This window comes from Erythrolamprus reginae, chromosome 3, assembly GCF_031021105.1.
Source record: "Erythrolamprus reginae isolate rEryReg1 chromosome 3, rEryReg1.hap1, whole genome shotgun sequence".
Lineage (NCBI taxonomy): Eukaryota > Metazoa > Chordata > Lepidosauria > Squamata > Dipsadidae > Erythrolamprus > Erythrolamprus reginae.
This window is the reverse complement of record NC_091952.1, coordinates 122,688,546-122,707,246: the sequence shown is the minus strand read 5'-3', so window position 1 is coordinate 122,707,246 and position 18,701 is coordinate 122,688,546. Positions and strand designations below refer to the sequence as shown.

General features: G+C 38.0%; 1 protein-coding gene across 4 annotated transcripts in view; it reads left to right on the top strand.

Annotated features, from left to right (window-relative positions):
• The window catches only part of DPYD (dihydropyrimidine dehydrogenase), a 735,717-nt gene that overhangs the window by 384,888 nt on the left and 332,128 nt on the right, over nucleotides 1-18,701 (top strand). For all 4 annotated transcript variants that reach the window (XM_070746537.1, XM_070746536.1, XM_070746535.1 and 1 more), the window contains one exon: nucleotides 14,207-14,391. In XM_070746537.1, coding sequence (XP_070602638.1) covers nucleotides 14,207-14,391 — 185 coding nt within the window. The remainder of the gene's footprint in view (nucleotides 1-14,206; nucleotides 14,392-18,701) is intronic.

The window sequence follows — 18,701 nt, the reverse complement described above, 5'->3', positions numbered from 1 at the left end:
TCTTTGTTCTTCTTGGAGATTCTTCTACAATTGCTGAAAATTGTCAGAAATTTGCTCTCATCAATTTCATAAGAGAAACATCAGAACTATATTGTGACATGTAAAAACCAGTACATTTTAGTTGGGAAAAAAAAAACTTTTTCAAGTTCCCACTCTAGGTACCTAGCCCAACCTACCTATAGGATGAAGTCTTATCCAAATCCCAAATTGCTCTATAATAAAAATCCATCATTTTTTTCATTTACTATCTAATTCCACAATAAAGAGAAACCAGAACAGTTTATGGAGTCCTCGCTCCCCCCCTTCCTCAAACTTACTTTACACCTTTAAAGGAAAGGAACCAAATTTTGTGAAATCCTTGTCGTTAATGCTACTCCTACTATTGTTTTGGTTGTCATCATTGTCATTCTCAAGCAAAAGTTTAAGATAAAAATCACTATTTTTTCTAAGTGTAGTCAAAAGTTTACTGCCAGCTTTCAGGGAAAGAGGGCTATAAGATACATATCAAAAATAACATTAATGATCTACAAACACCAAAATTACAGGAACTTATGAAATTGGTTAAACATAAAATACCATTAAACTGTTTACTGAGGCTTCACAGATACACTGAAGCTAATGAGCATTTCTGCTATTTAAATAAGCCCAAATTGAACACACATTACATGGATACATAATTAGTCGTGGCAGTCAAGCACACACTGTATCACTTTTAAAGCTTTATTTGAGGAATCTTTTCCATTTGATTTGTTTTGCTAATTAAAATATTTTGTGGCTTACCAATATATCTTAATATTACTGTAGTTTATCCCCTCCCCAAGTGGCCTATAATTGGTTGATATTTTTCCATTTATGTCTATTTAATCAATGAATATAGCAGTTTGAACTATAATTTAATGTACAAAACAGTTTGGGCTTCTGTCTTGGTATCACATCATTTAGTAGCAATTAGGTATATGCTGTTGTCCATTTTGAATGCCTTTGCATATTCTATAATCACTGTCTTCATAGGATACTTGAAACCTGTAAAAATTGTTGGTATTTCTGTAAAAGTAATTAATACAGGATGGTATGTTGGTCACCAGAACCCTTCTGACATTCTGATAGAATACCTGCTAATGTGGAGATGTAATGTAATATATAGAAATAATCATATAATTACAAAAGTTGGATCCAAAGTCCCGATTCAGTTTAATATCCACTAATACTGTACATTAAAAGAAAATCTATGCATGCACAATTATGGTCAGTAGATTAATTAGTTGTAAAGATGTTTGTGCTAATTTCAAAAATATTATGTTTGCTCCATGACACTCAGAATATTTCTTTTATTTGTAACATGGAGAGAAATAATAGCAATTATGTTTACTTGGAATTCACCGTATTTATTTCTTAGGAAGAGTAGTTGGGTATCTCAGCAATGGGAGAAAATATAATTATGTCAACGCAAGATTTTATCTCAAGTTTTCAAAACCTAGAAGAAGACAAAGAGCTGTAAGGGTTCTGTGAAATGGATTTAGAGAGAAAAATGATAATTTGGCTAAGATCACTACTGAATAAATCTCTGGATGGATAAAGATTTCAATACAAATCTCAGTGGTATAAATTTTTTTTGTTCTCTAATTGTGGCTACTTAATCAAATAAAGCATTGGTCATGTCACTGGTATAGTCATAAAGCCAAGTTTTTTCTCATAATATTGGTGGGCTAAAATGGCGAACTCTCATGTATGTAATTTCCTTTGAAAATGGGCACAGTTTGAAATGAAAACAGTTTATAAATTATAATTGATTAAACTCTTCTTTTCTGCCAATCTGAGCTACATTCAGTGCCCTTTCCAGACCCAACAAATCTATTTAGATACTATTTGTTTACTACAAATGCTTTTTATTCCACTTCAATTTTTTTAAAAAAATAAGCAGTTTACAAAAGCAATGTCCAGTAAAGCCTTCCATACATATGATATTAATAATAAGTGTAATAATAAAATGACATCAATAACCATACCTGTATGCATCCTAAGTGATTTGATCTGCTCAGTTTGCCACTTAAGTGCTATAGTTAGGTTTTTGCTAATCTTCTAAATATCTTCTAAATATTAACAAGGGTTCTGATCTTCTGAGTAATCAAAATCCACTGGATGCCTCTGATAGGATTGAGAACTCTTAATATAATTTATCTACTAGGATGCCTTAAATAAGCAGATTTTACTTAGAATATATACAACTTTCAGAAACAAGCTGGTAGCCAGTACAATTCCTGAAGTAAGCATGATACATTTAAACATCAGGATGTGCCCACTAGCACATGGGTAGTTGCACTGTCCACCAACCGAAGTCCTTAAATTGTTTTTAAGGACACTCCCATATGGAATGCATTAGGGTAATTTGGGAAATAATGAGGACATGAATTATATAGGTGTCTCCTGTTCTTGGAATAGTAGTGATTAGTGCATCAGTCAAAGATGAACAATCTCCATCCTAACCATAGTGTCCTGTTTTAGAAGGACTGGTAAATCCCAAATAATTCCATGTTTGTGGAGGAGCACAAGCCCCATTCAAAACTATGGCTAGAATTATCCCAGGTTTCTACATTAGCAACTTTCCATTTTATTTATATGTTCTTTTTCCACCCAGATCTTTGCAAGTTCCAATCATTCCTAATCCTTGCAGAAAGATACTATATTTGATGATATTAAAAGCTTCCAGGAGATCTGGTAGGGTCTTCCAAGAGATCACCATAGGTCACTGTAAAATAGTTTCTCTCCTATGCAGAATCATGAATTTTGATTCAAAGCGGGATGGCTGCTATGCAACTGAGAAGATAATATAAAAGCAGTATCCCTAGCTTGTCTACTGCACACATAGAGACTTCACAACCATCCATCTTCAGAACAGACCTTGTGGCTACCAAAAATATTACTCATCTCCCATTACATTTTTGTTAGGGCTAATGCAATAACACAAATCTAGCTGGTATGACTCAGTAAGGGGCACCTGATGAGCCATATTTTGATAATGTATATCTCACATCTGTTTTACATCCATGATTACATTGTAGATCAAAAGGCTTTATTACAGATAGACCAAGTCACTATCTTAGGACTGTTGAATTAAATCAGCGGTTCTAGATATAGGAGAAAGCAAAGTTAATGTTTGCATCTTGCATGAAATTTTACTAAATTGGTACATTTTACATTTACTAATATACTAAATGTAAACCAGCGTTTAGTTTAGTTTAGTTTACATTTTTAGAATGTAGAATGCCCTGGGACTTACTTACTTACTTTCTTTCTTTCTTTCTTTCTTTCTTTCTTTCTTTCTTTCTTTCCTTCCTTCCTTCCTTCCTTCCTTCCTTATTTATTTATTTGACGTCTATGCCACCCAATCCCGAAGGACTCAGGGAGGCTTACAATAAAAATATAAATAAAAATACAAATAGATACAGAACAATAATAATAATAATAAGTCGAATATAATATCTAAAACTATAAAACCCCATAATAAAAAGAGCCCATTAATTACAAAACAGTCATAATCACATGCATACATTCCATTCATAGTTTGGCCATGAAAGAAGGAAACTAATCACTTATGATCATGTAAATATTTCCAGTTTTAAAATTAGATGTCAAACAGTTTTCTTTTCCTGGTATTTTCTCTAAATCATCACTATTTTATCTTGGCATTCAGATTTTTTTTTTTAAAAAAATAGCTTATTAATACAAAACTATATTGTATTTGTATTAATTTCTCATATTAGTAGTTTTTATATGAGATACAGAATCTAATTTCCTTCCACTGCATTTTGAGTTGGGGCCTATGTGAACATCTAATATCCAATCTACTCTTCATTCTCCTTTCCATTGCACCCAACCAATCTTTTTCAATATGTTTAACTGTACGTTTGAACATAGCTCTAGCTTACCTAATATTTTATTTTGCATTGTTTTGCTAGTATCAGAAAGACAAACTGTTTTAGCTTGAAGAGGACAGCTAGTAATTTCAGAGCTAAATAAGTATCCAATACCCAGCTATATATATTCAGAGCATATAAGTACCCAGATTCTCTGTTCTTCACAATTGCTGAAAATTGACAGAAATTTGTTCTTGCCAATTTCATAAGAGAAATGCATCAGAACTATATTGTGATATGTAAAAAACAGTACATTTTAGTTGTGGGAAAAAACTTTTCCAAGTTCTCACCCCAGGTACCTAGCCCAGCCTACCTACCGAAATCCCAAATTATTCTACAATTAAAATCCATCCTTTTGTTTCAGTTTTAGTTATCTTATTATCATAACCATCAGCCACACATACATTGGTAAGAGAGCCCACTAGTAATTTGCTTTATGCTTAATATTTGTCCTTTAGTCATTCTCTGAGACAAAATTATGTTTCTCTCTTTTTACTTACAAAATTCTATTACAGATTAAAACAGGTAAAAATTGTATCAGAAGTGTGCAAATTTAGTTTACATGGTACAGCCTTCCCTTCTCCCCATAGCTAACTGATTTCCATAACAAGTTTGATAAAGTACAGATATATCTGAACCATATGCAAGAAAGAATTAACGAAGCTCTCTATTTATTTATTTAATTAGTTAAATTTATTTATTTCATAAATTTCTATGCCACCCCACTCCATAGAGACCCAGGACAGCTCATAACAAAAACAGGTATAGATCGATATAAAAACATTACAATTTAAAATAGTTACAATCATCCATACATTCATGGGCCGACCTCGCTAATCATCTCCCCTCCACCCAAGGTCAATGGCCCCAGGCCAGTCGGAAAAGCCAGATCTTTACGGCTTTCTGGAAGGGCAATAAGGCCTATTTCAGGTAGATCCTCTGCTTTCAACCTGAATTCTTCTTATACAGACCTGGGCAAAGTGCGGCCCGGGGGCCGGATGCAGCCCGCCTGCTGCCTGTGACTGGCCCACGGAGGTTGAAAGGAAGGAAGGAGAAATGGAGGGAGGAAGGAAGGGAGGGAGGAGAAATGAAGGGAGGAAAGAAGAAAGGAAGGAGAAATGGAGGGAGGGAGGGAGGAAGGAAGGAAGGAAGGAAGGAAGGAAGGAAGGAAGGAAGGAAGGAAGGAAGGAAGGAAGGAGAAATTATCTTTCCATGCCCTTTTGCAAAAGTCCAATGAATGCTCATGTTGTAATTGTTCATTGGTTTCATTGGCCTTTCCAAGAAATTTAAAGCAAACCCCCCCACCTCTCAGAGGGGGGGGGAAAGGGAGGAGGAGAAGAAAAGGAATCCAAAGCTACTTTCAGGCAAAGCCTCCAATATGTTTTCTCAACTGACAATGTAGGTCAGTTGAAGAGAGGCACCTGAAAGGAATATTTTGAAAGAGAAGCAAATAACTGCCCAAAAGCAGAAATAAAAGGCAGAGAAAATCAGAGAGACAGAAGCTTCTCTCCATCTGGAGAAGGAAGGAAGGAAGGAAGGAAGGAAGGAAGGAAGGAAGGAAGGAAGGAAGGAAGGGGTGAGCAATTAATTTATAATTATAATATAATTAAAATATTTTATTTTTTTATTTTTTTATTTATTTATTTATTTATTAGATTTGTATGCCGCCCCTCTCCGTAGACTCGGGGCGGCTCACAACAACAATAAAACAATATACAACAAATCTAATAATTTAAAAGTCACTAAAAACCCCTGTTAAAAAGCAAAAACATAGACACAAACATACCATGCAAAAACTTTATAGGCCCAGGGGAGATGTCTCAATTCCCCCATGCCTGGGGAAAGGCAAGGAGGGTGGGGGCAATTGTGATCTTCGGGGGGAGCTGGTAATATTATAATATACTATATTATACTATACTATACAGTGGTCCCTCGATCATCGCGAGGGTTCCGTTCCAGGACCCCAAGCGATGATCGATTTTTCACGAAGTAGCGGTGCGGAAGTAAAAACACCATCTGCGCATGCGCAGATGGTGTTTTTACTTCCACCGCCGCCCGCCCTTCGCCCGCCCACCCCATTGCTCGCGCCTGGGGTTTCCCCGCGCGCGTGCCGCCCGCCCGCCCACGCCGTTGCTGGGGCCGCTTCCCAGCTGGGAAGCGGAGCTGGGATGTCCCCAAGCGTGCGCGCGTTGCTGGGGCCGCTTCCCAGCTGGGAAGCGGAGCTGGGGTTTCCCCAAGCGCGCGCGCACCGCCCGCCCGCCCACGCTGTTGCTGGGACCGCTTCCCAGCTGGGAAGCGGAGCTGGGATGTCCCCAAGCGCGCGCGCGTTGCTGGGGCCGCTTCCCAGCTGGGAAGCAAAGCTGGGGTTTCCCCAAGCGCGCGCGCACCGCCCGCCCACGCTGTTGCTGGGGCCGCTTCCCAGCTGGGAAGCGGAGCTGGGATGTCCCCAAGCGCGCGCGCGTTGCTGGGGCCGTTTCCCAGCTGGGAAGCGGAGCTGGGGTGTCCCCGCGCGTGCCGCCCGCCCGCCCACGCCATTGCTCGCGCCGCCGCTGGGGTCTTACCGGGGCAAGAGGGGGAAGACCCAGGGAAGCTGCCCAGCAGCTTATCTGCCCGGCGGGAAATTCCACCATCTACACATGCGTGGCCATAGAAAAAAGGCACGCATGCACAGATGGTGGAGTTTACTTCCGGGTTGAAAACTCGCGATATAGCCCTTTCGCGATGCTCGAGGACGCGAAACTCGAGGGATCACTGTACTGTACTATACTATACTATACTATACTATACTATACTATACTATACTATACTATACTATACTATACTATACTACAGCACAGCACAACATAACATAACATAACATAATATAATATAGCTCATGGAATATTCTTGTGTCCTGCATTTGAATGAGTCTGTGTTTTCTCACATTAGACTTACATTAGGAAAATAAAGTGCCAGTATCTGGAATAATTACAATGTCTGTGAAAACTTTTCCGTCTCTCTCTCTCTCCTTTCTGGTCTTCCTTGTTCTTCTGGTACAATGTCACAAGATACCAGGGTCAGAACTAGGGCAAGCAATGTGGATTGTTTTCCATCAAATTAGCTGTCAATTTCATCTTCCCAGAATCCTTTTTATTTCATTGGCCTATGACCCATTTTTTTCCCTTTGATACTTTCTATATTTGTTTCACTGAAACTCTCATCCAAATTAAATTGTTTTGCTTCCTCTGTCATAAGATTGACCGTCTTTGGTCTAGCTGCTTAAAATTCACATTAGACTTTTCTGCTTCAGAATTACTGTAGGAAAAAAAATACTTCTGGGTCAGCAATATGCTAGCAGATTATCATACTTAAAAGATCCAATTGCAAGAGAGAAATAGTTATTTGCACTAGGAGCACTGTGGAGAGAAGGGCTTTCCCTATTGTTACTCTCTCTTCCGTTTCTTTTCATCTGTCTATCCTTCAGCCCATTGGGAATCTCTAATCTTGTAAGAAAAAATCCTTTCCATAATGAGGGCTTTCAGTTTAAGGAAGGTTTCCCAAGACAAAATCCAGCTGTGTGGGCTCCTTTTGTGCAAAAATGGAGCACAGATTTGACACTGTTCTCCCTGACAACTGAGAAAGATGCTAGCAGGTTTCTCTTTTACATATATGACAGCACAGCTACATCAGTTTAATTGACCTTAGCAATCTACATCTGTCTGTTTTATGTCCCCAAGAAATGAGAGAGGGGAGGGGAGGATGGGAAGGAAGGAAGGAGAGAGGGAGAGAGAGGGGGGGAAGGGCAGAGGTCTTTGGATAAACAACAAAACTGGGCACCATTTTTTTTCCTTCAAGACAAGGCAACACAATCCTTGGCACAAATTCTTGGCAATTCTTGAAGATATGGCAACATAGCATGGCTTTACTGAAGGCAAATCATGTCAGACTAATCTCATTGATTTCTTTGACTATGTCACAAAGGTGTTGGATGAAGGTGGTGCCGTGGATATTGCCTACCTGGACTTCAGCAAAGCCTTTGATACGGTTCCACATAAAGAGCTGATAGATAAATTAGTGAAGATTGGACTTAATCCCTGGATAGTTCAATGGATTTGCAGCTGGCTGAAGCATAGACACCAGAGGGTTGTTGTGAATGGCGAGTATTCTGAGCAGAGTCAGGTTACAAGCGGTGTGCCACAAGGGTCTGTTCTGGGTCCTATTCTTTTTAATATGTTTGTGAGTGACATAGGGGAAGGTCTGGTAGGGAAGGTTTGCCTATTTGCCGATGACTCTAAAGTGTGCAATAGGGTTGATATTCCTGGAGGCGTCGGCAATATGGTAAATGATTTAGCTTTACTAGATAAATGGTCAAAGCAATGGAAACTGCAGTTTAATGTTTCCAAATGTAAAATAATGCACTTGGGGAAAAGGAATCCTCAATCTGACTATTGTATTGGCAGTTCTGTGTTAGCAAATACTTCAAAAGAAAAGGATTTAGGCGTAGTGATTTCTGACAGTCTCAAAATGGGTGAACAGTGCAGTCAGGCAGTAGGGAAAGCAAGTAGGATGCTTGGCTGCATAGCTAGAGGTATAACAAGCAGGAAGAGGGAGATTATGATCCCGCTATATAGAATGCTGGTGAGACCACATTTGGAATACTGTGTTCAGTTCTGGAGACCTCACCTACAAAAAGATATTGACAAAATTGAACGGGTCCAAAGACGGGCTACAAGAATGGTGGAAGGTCTTAAGTATAAAACGTATCAGGAAAGACTTAATGAACTCAATCTGTATAGTCTGGAGGACAGAAGGAAAAGGGGGGACATGATTGAAACATTTAAATATATTAAAGGGTTAAATAAGGTCCAGGAGGGGAGTGTTTTTAATAGGAAAGTGAACACAAGAACAAGGGGACACAATCTGAGGTTAGTTGGGGGAAAGATCAAAAGCAACATGAGAAAATATTATTTTACTGAAAGAGTAGTAGATCCTTGGAACAAACTTCCAGCAGACGTGGTAGATAAATCCACAGTAACTGAATTTAAACATGCCTGGGATAAACATATATCCATCCTAAGATAAAATACAGAAAATAGTATAAGGGCAGACTAGATGGACCATGGGGTCTTTTTCTGCCGTCAGACTTCTATGTTTCTATGTTTCTATGTTTCTAACACAGTCCTGTCATAAAATATACTATATTGCACAATGGAACTATTTGAAAGCTCAATCCTATCCAAATCTCAGATTATTAATATTATAACCTTTCATGGCAGGGGTTAGTTATAATCTGAGATTACAATGATTCTTGTCATAAAAAGACAAGAGGAAAAATGCCCTACTTCTTTTAGAATAGAATAGTTTATTGGCCAAGTGTGATTGGACACACAAGGAATTTGTCTTGGTGCATATGCTCTGAGTGTACATAAAGGAAAATGTACATTCATCAAGAATTATAAGGTACAACACTTAATGATAGTCATAGAGTACAAATAGGCAATCAAATCACATTAGGAAACGGTCAATATAAATTGTAAAGTTACACGCAACAAAGTTATAGTCATGCATTCATGAGTGGGAAGAGATGGGTGATAGGAATGGTGAGAAGATTAATAATGATGAGAAGATTAATAGTGATGTAGGTTGTTTTCTATCAAATTAGCTGTCAGTTTCATCTTCCCAGAATCCTTTTTATTTCATTGGCCTATGACAACCCCCCCCTTTTTTTTTGCAAACTAGTAGTGCAACACTTTTCAGTGTTGAGAGAATTATTTGTTTAGCAGAGTGATGGCATTCGGAAAATAACTGATTGTGGCTAGTTGTTCTATAGTGTTGTTTTGAGGGTAGGAGTTGAAACAGTTTATGTCCATGATGAGAGGGGTCTGTAAACATTTTCATAGCCCTCTTTTTGACTCATGCGGTATACAGATCCTCAATGGAAAGTAGGTTGGTAGTAACTGTTTTTTCTGAAGTTCTAATTATCTTCTGAAGTCTGTGTTCGTCTTGTTAGGTTGCAGAACCAAACCAGACAGCTATAGAGGTGCAGATTGCAGAATCGATAATTCCACTGTAGAACTGTATCAACAGCTCCTTGGGCAGTTTGAGCTTTCTCGTTGATGCAGAAAGAACGTTCTTTGTTGTGCTTTTTTGATGACGTTTTTGATGTTAGGTGCCCATTTTAGATATTTAGATATTGATATAATCTAGAAATTTGAAGGTCTCTGCTATTGATACTGTGTTGTCTAGTATTGTAATAGATGGTAGTATGGGAGGGTTTCTCCTAAAGTCTACCACCACTTCTATGGTTTTGAGTGTATTCAGTTCCAGGTTGTTCCAATCACACCATGAGGTTAGTTGTCTGCATGTGGATTCACCACTGTCTCGAATGAGACTGATCATTGTTGTGTCATCTGCGAACTTCAGTAGTTTAACAGATGGATCATTTGAGATACAATCATTGATATACAGAGGGAAAAGAAGTGGAGAGAGCACACAGCCTTGGGGGGGGGGGGGTGTCCCTATGCTAATTGTAAAGGTATCTGGTGTGATTCTGCTTAGCTTTACCTGCAGCTTCCTGTCTGTTAGGAAGCTTATGATTCACTATGTGTTCAAGTACCTCTAGCTGGTTTGTGTTGGATGGGGTCAGTTGTAGAAAGCTTGGCTTTTGTTGGTGTGTCTGGGATGGAGATTGTGGAGATAGATTGCTGTAATTTCCTTACAAACCTGTAGTAAAATGTGTTCATGTCATTTGCCTTCAGCCTGGGAAGGAGGTTTGTCAATAATTTTCCACATGTTTGCTGGTTCATTTGTTGAGAACTGATTCTTTAGCTTTCTTTTTTTAGTTTTATTTATTTAGTATACAGTATATTTCTTTTACTACATCCGAGTATCATTTATTACATTTGTGGACTCTTTTGCTAGTTTGATAGGGCAGAATGCAAGGGATCCTACACACCTTCTACTCCCCGAACTTCCCTATGAGGTAATTTGAGGTCATAGCTGATCCAAACTACTGAGGGAATGTCTGTCTGTCCCTCTGTCTATTTATCTATTTATTTTCTGCCTTCATTATTTTTACAAATAACTCAAAGTGGTGAATACACACGATACTCCTTCCTTTTTATTTTTTCCCCATAACAACAAACCTGTGGAATGGATTGGCTGAGAGAAAGCAACTAGCCCAAAGTCACCAAGGAGGTTTGAAACTGATATATGACCAGATTACTTAAAAATAAGACTGATTCCAGACACAAAGTTAAGATAAGAATGAGATGGGACCACTCTGAATAGTTCAGACAGTCCTAGCTTTTTTAAAGGGCAGAACAGGGAGCAAAAGAGAGAAATGAGATCGAGGATTTCCAGACAATTCATATTTCCAACCTCAGTAGGTCCTATGAAGGATAAACAAGCAATTTTTCTTGGCCTTCTGGCCTTGGACTTTTCTTAAAACATGGTTTCGTCATCTGGTTTGGGCATCCCTTAAGAGAGGCGAGCCTGTTAGATGGTTACATGATGGTTAATTGGAATGCCCTCTGTATGCCCCCCCCCCATTTAAAAAAATATTTTAATTTATTTTGGTCAATTTTTAATTGGTTTGTATTGTGTGCATTGGACTGTTTGATAATGTCCTCTGCCCAGAGTCACAATATGAGATTAATAGCTTTATAAAATAAATAAGTACATAAATAAATGAGAGCCAGTTTGGTGTAACTGTCTTAGGTATTAGTACAATACCTCTCTCTCAGTCCTAGGAAGAATGACCAACCCCTTCTGAAATCATGCCAAGAAAATGGCAGGGATTTGTCCATGCAGTTTCTGGGAGTCAACATCAACTTGAAAACATGCATAAATAAATATTTCTTTTAGAAAGTTAGCATCTCAAGAAGATATATTTCTTGACCTATTTTTTCCTGAGCTGCTAATTAATGCAGGTGTATTTTTTTTAAAAAAGGACAAATGTACAGAACAGCATTTCATTATATAATTCCTTTACTTACATCTTTACACATATAGTCCAGAGACAGTTTTTAGCACCTGATCCGCTGTTTATGAAAACTAAGCTATAGCCTACATAATGCTTGATTGATTGCTATGGCAACTTCCTTTTTGCTACAACTTATAGCAGGAACACACAAGTACTGGGAGAAGAAAACAAAAAATTAGCATTCACCTCATGCTTGAGCATTGCCCATATTTTCTACTGGACTATCTGAAATTGGGAGAGGGATGAGGGGAAGGAGAGCTAGCATCCAATTACTAATTTTGCATAGTTAATGTTTTGAAAGCAAACAGAGCTCATATTGTATCTACATTTTCGTCCATATGTGTATGAGACCACTTAATCCATGCCAGATGGAGGGTTTTCAAATTCAAAAGATTTAAATGTGAAGTGCAATAAGTCAAAATAAGTCGTTTTCTTTTCCCTGAAAGCATCAGGTGCAAAACTAAGTACATACAGCTTCCTTCAAATTTTAGCTGCCATGTTTCGCTTACCTTACTTCAACATTGACGTAAAAGTTTTAATATTGAGAAAGTCTCATTGGAAGACTTTCTTAGATCTTCTTTCGATTCTTAAGTATTGAAACAATACCGCTATGTATACAGTGATACTTCATCTTACGAACTTAATTGGTTCCGGGATGAGGTTTGTAAGGTGAAAAGTTTGTAAGATGAAACAATGTTTCCCATAGGAATCAATGGAAAAGCGATTAATGTGTGCAAGCCCACAACTCACCCCTTTTGCCAGCCGAAGCACCCGTTTTTGCACTGCTGGGATTCCCCTGAGGCTCCCCTCCATGGGAAACTCCAACTCCAGACTTCCGTGTTTTTGTGATGCTGCAATTTCACTGAGACTGCCCTTGCTGGGAAACCCCACCTTTGGACTTCCATTGCCAGCCAAGCACCCATTTTTGTGCTGCCGGGGTTCCCCTGCAGCATCGCAAAAACACAGAAGTCTGGAGGTGGGGTTTCCCATGGAAGGGAGCCTCAGGGGAATCCCAGCAGCCAAAAATGGGCGCTTCACTGGCAACAGAAATTCGGAGGTGGGGCATCTCAGTGGCGGCGGCTTGGGTTTGTAAGGTGAAAATAGTATGGAAGAAGAGGCAAAAAAAATTTAAACCCCGGGTTTGTTTCTCGAAAAGTTTGTATGACGAGGGGTTTGTAAGATGAGGTATCACTGTATTAGCATCCAAGAAATAATAGATTTTTTTTTAGACTAAGTAATGCCCATATTCGGGGTTCAGATGTTCTAGAGCAGTGGTTCTCAACCTTTGTAATGCCGTGACCCTTTAATAAATTCCTCATATTGTGGTGATCCCTAACCATAAAATAATAAAATATTAGGAAACTCAGGGGTGGATTCTAATTTACCTCACCGTTGGTTCACTTCCTCCTGTGCTGCGTGGGCATGCGTGCACTTTGCCAAAAATGTTTTTTTTTAAATTGGGGAAAGCCAAAAAACAAGATGGTGGTGCATGTGCAATGACAGAAATTCAGCTTTTGCTCATGCTCAGCAGTTCCCATGCTACAGATTTTTTTTTCTTTGCAGTAGTCTATTTACATGTGGGTGGAGCCACCCAGAGATGGATAGAGGAGCGGTGTCTTGGTTCCCAAGACTAGGTATTTTCCTATGGTCTTATGCAACACCTGTGAAAAGGATGTTTGACCTCCAAAGGGTTATGACGCACAGGTTGGGAAACACTGTGCTAGAGCAGGGGTAGGCAAAGTTGACTCTTCTGTGACATGTGGACTTCAACTCCCAGAATTCCTGAGCTTGCATGATTGACTCAGGAATTCTGGGAGTTGAGGTCCATGAGTCATAGAAGAGCCAACTTTGCCTACCCCTGTGCTAGATAATTCATATTCCTAAACTCTTTCACATACACAGGTGCTGCCTTTAGAGTTTGCAAGAAGTCTCTCTTATGGCCACAGCTGCTGAAAAGTAGATTGATTCTTGTGAAGCAGATGGCAGTAGTTATGAGTATCTTACGAAGCTAATTCTAAACTTGAACAGTATCTCTAAAGGCACACCTTTGTCTTTGATTGGAATAGATAGGAGACCAACTTCAAAGAATTATAAAAAAGTAGGATAGTCCATACATGTCACAGAAGAACAATGGGAATGAATGCTATTGCATATTTTTGTTCCTGACGTGAAAGCTGTGAAATGTAATCATACAATCTACAGAAACTCTTTAAGATAAGTCCCTGACTTAAAGGAAATGGTGTGTATCCAGTTCCTGATAAAACGCATCACTCAAGGATCTTTATTTTTTTTAAAAAAATCTCTTTCTTTGTCTTTTCTTTCATTACAGTAAAAGAAGCTCTGCATCCTCTCAAGTTTAACCGTTGGGGTCTCCCTGAAGTTGATGGAGAGACCATGCAGACAAGCGAACAAGGAATTTTTGCAGGTGGTGACATCAGTGGGTTGACCAACACTACAGTGGAATCAGTGAATGATGGAAAACAAGCTTCCTGGTTCATGCACAAATACATACAGGTGAGTTTTGAGTGGAGCTTTCTCTGATTTTATCCATTTAGTTAAGATCTGTATTTAATTTTTAATTCAGTAGAGTGTATACCGGTACTTAAAGATCGGCTAAAATACAATCAGTTCTAAGGTTATAGTGCAAGTCGTGTACAAGTTTAACAGAAGAATTATTATTCAAAAGATTAGATATTTAAATATGAGACCTTAAAGCATTGCTAAACTAAAAATAAATTTATTGGTTGAATATATGTTTCATGGTAGAGGCAATTGCTCTAATTTGTTTTTTCACTTAATCCAGTGCTTCTTGATTATTTTCTGTTATGCCACCCCCCAAGAAGAAGTAAAGATTTTGTGCCCCCCCCCCCCAATTCTCCAATCTGGATCCCAATTTAATTTTAGTATTAATATTTATTATTTGACTTATAAGCTGCAAGCAAACTATTGGCTAGGGAAGGCTGCTCTACCCAATTACCTGAGAGTAAGTCACACTGAACTCAGTGTAGCCTGTTATTGGTTAGGCAGGCATAGGCAATCATGGTTAGACTCTCTTTGGACATGGGGCTCCCGCTGAGAACAAGAACCCACACAGCTGCCCCTTCTCACCTGGGTGCCTTCTCTTCTGGGGTCGGAGCAACATGCAACTGGGAAAATAATCCTGGGGGAATTAATCGAGAGGGACCATGCATGTTACCCGGGGTCACACACGCCCCCAGCATTGCTCCGTGTCCCCCAGGGGGGCACACCCAATTATTTGAGAAGCACTAACTTAACCAATGAGATTTGCTTTTACTTCTCAAATCAACTCTCCTACCAAATCCTGCATAATATGCATATAAAAAAATTACAGTAGAACAGGCATTGTAGTTAATATGTGCCCTTCAGTTCTACGGTCAAGGAACTGTACAGGATACTCTTTCTAATTTATGGGTTTGTAATTCTTTCTCGTTTTCTTCTCCCTTTTGGGGGAAATGTAGTTCTTTATTCATGGATGATATAATAATAATAATAATGGTAAAAAATTAAACTCTATAGTCACCTCCAGCCCCATTCCTATGGATTATATGGCCAGCAATATTGTCTTCTGAGGAAATGGAAATAAAAGCAACTATCTTAGTAGTACTTCATCCCTTTCTGAGGCTAGGATTTTAGGAGCACCAAAGCTGTCATTCTTTGTAGCCAAACAAAAGACCATGTAGGTCATGTTCAAAATACATTACTATACATATATAAATTATTATGAATTCTTACAACTGCATGCTTAGACATGAGGCATACCTATTGTATATTGGTGATGTGAGAGGTTATAGGGAAATGAATGAAAATAATGGCAATGGCCTGGTTAGTTGCAACCTTTCAGCCCATTTAGAAACATAGAAACATAGAAGACTGACGGCAGAAAAAGACCTCATGGTCCATCTAGTCTGCCCTTATACTATTTCCTGTGTTTTATCTTAGGATGGATATATGTTTATCCCAGGCAATTCAGTTACTGTGGATTTACCAACCACGTCTGCTGGAAGTTTGTTCCAAGCATCTACTACTCTTTCAGTGAAATAATTTGGCTAGATATCTGGGGAAAGTATCTCAAAATATTCACAGAGGTTTATTCACTGTAATTTATTCACTGTAAACAAGGTTGGGTTTTTTTTTAATCTTGTCCATGATTTTGTATTTGATTCAACTGAGCCTTATTGAAATATGTGCATTTTTTGCTTTCTTGGTCTTGCCCACCTCTTGTTGAGCTTGGGAGTGGTTTGCCCATTCATTACAACAACTTATTCAGGTAATTAGTGGTGGGATGACAGTTTATATATATTAATACAGGGTAGCATTGAACGACCTGGAATATATATTTTAAAAACTCCTTAGCATTATCTTCTGGAACAGAAATTATTATGTATGGGATGTTATCACACCAGGAGTTTCTAAAATCCATAAAATATAAAACATAGGCACCTGAAAAGAGAAACCTGTCTATTTGTCAGATACATCTGACAGTCACACAAGAGATCAACAGGAGTTAGGCAGGAGAGCCTTGCTGAAAAAGGAACATACTCAAGCAAATTCTACTGACTGCTTTTGAAAGGCTCATACATTCTGCCCTTTGATTTCACAAACTGACAATATGACACACCTTGTTTTAAAATTGCTTGTGACTTTTTAAAAAAATCCATGGTCAAATAGGAGTATTAATTCTTTTGTTCAACCTATTAACAACCGAATTTTTAATTCATCAGAATGACTGCAAATAATTTTTAAATTATTATTTAAAGTTTCAAAAAATGGGAAAATATTAAACCTCTTTGGATTATACAGTTAGGACCAGATATATTAATATTAATAATAATTAATAATAATAATTTATTAGATTTGTATGCCGCCCCTCTCTGAAGACATTAAGGCTGTTTACTGCTCTCAACTTATTATCAGTTTTGAGATTTTAAAATAAGTCTATAGTCTTAGGTACTTAAAAATATAATTAAGGTGTATTACTAGGTCTTCTTTATTCTGTAAAAAAAAATGGAATATACAGTACTATATTGACTAATAAACAGCTTAGAGGTGTAAAGAATATATCTATGATTTTAAAAGAATATTAATCTAACAAAATATTTTATTTTAATTTTTTTGTGTTCCTTTGGCAAAGATGGCATGGTAGTACATTTGAGGAATGGTACAGGGGATACAAGGGAAATGTTAACATTCATCTTTCAGAGAGTTATGATTATAGATTGTTGTGGCAAATATATAATTAGAGCTGTAAATAATGTTAGCACCAGGCTTTCTTTTCATTGTCAAGTATTAGTACAATATAAGTAGTAGAATTTTAAAAAGGGAGAAGAGGAGCCTATAATGTAATGAAAAAAATGGATCCATACTGAAAATTGAGATACATGGATAAGGGTAGTTTGGTGTTTGTAGGACAGTGATGGGTTACCAAAATTTTTACTACCACACCGTGGGCATGGCTTATTTTGTGGATGTGGCTTGATGGTCATGTGACTGGGTAGGAATGGTTTGATGGTCATGTGACCAGATGGGAGTGGCTTGACAATCATGTGACCATGGTGGTTTATAGACCACATGATTGGGTGGGAGTGGCTTGACGGCCATGTGACCAATGAGTGGCTTAAAGGTCACGTGACTGGGTGGGAGTGGCTTACCCACTATGGGCCTGTTTCTGTTGATAGATATAAAGTTCAGGGTTACAGTGTGAATTTTCAAAAATTACTGTGCCCATTTTAAAAGTGTGATCTCTCTGAAAAATAGTTCAGCTACAAACTCTATGGCAATGAAAGATGTACAGAAATATTTCTGAACTGCAAGTTCTGAATGAATGGGCTCTGCTGTTATTCTTATTGAAATTAATCCAGCTTAAAGTAGACAAAAATGAATCCAAGCAGAAGAGGTATCTATCTTTGGGACAAGTGCTTGGAAGTGATTGGAAGCTGTCTTAAGCCTGGGCAGCAATACTGATTCCCACCTTACTTCCAGAAACCGAGAATAACTTCTACATCTAGTATCCAGATCAGTTTGAGATGCCTTGATTCTTAATGAATTATTTACTTTCAGTCTCTCTAGGACTTTCAGCTGACTTGCACCTAAGGAGGTTGTTTTGATTTTTTTTTGTTCTTTGCAAAGCAAAAGCAACATCATTTAGCAGCAATTAAAAGCACCTTCCACGAGAGTTTAAAAACAACATCCAATTAGAAGAAGCTATACTTTTAAACATTTGTACAGAAATAAGTTGCTGAATTTTTTAAAACTGAAAATATGACATCTGTACAATACATTTACAATAAAATCAGAAGGGAAATTGTCATTATTCTATATAGGAACATTAAACATGACCAATTTGCTTCTGGTTACATAACATGACCTTGTAAATCCTCCACAAAAAGCCTTGTTAGAAGATAATGTTATGAAATGTAAAGCAAAAGCTTGAGGTTTTTTTTTTGGGGGGGGGGGTGTTGCATTTTACCACACATTAAAAAAACAGAAATCACTTTTCTTTTCTTTCTTTTCTTATTTTTCTTTTTTCTGTATTTCTTATCGTATAATGAAATCTAATGAAAAATATGCATGAAAGGATTAGTAACAGAGAGGTCCAGCTTTAAGTCCACCCTTAGTCATTGGCTAAGTGTGAGCCAGTCTTTTTGTGTCTCTCAATCCAGACTCTCAATATGTACCAAGACAAATTCCTTGTGTGTCCACACTTGGCCAATAAAATTTTATTCTATTCTATTCTACTCTACTCTACTCTACTCTATTCTATTTTAGGTCTTCCAAATTTTTGATTCTGTAATTCTCTACATATT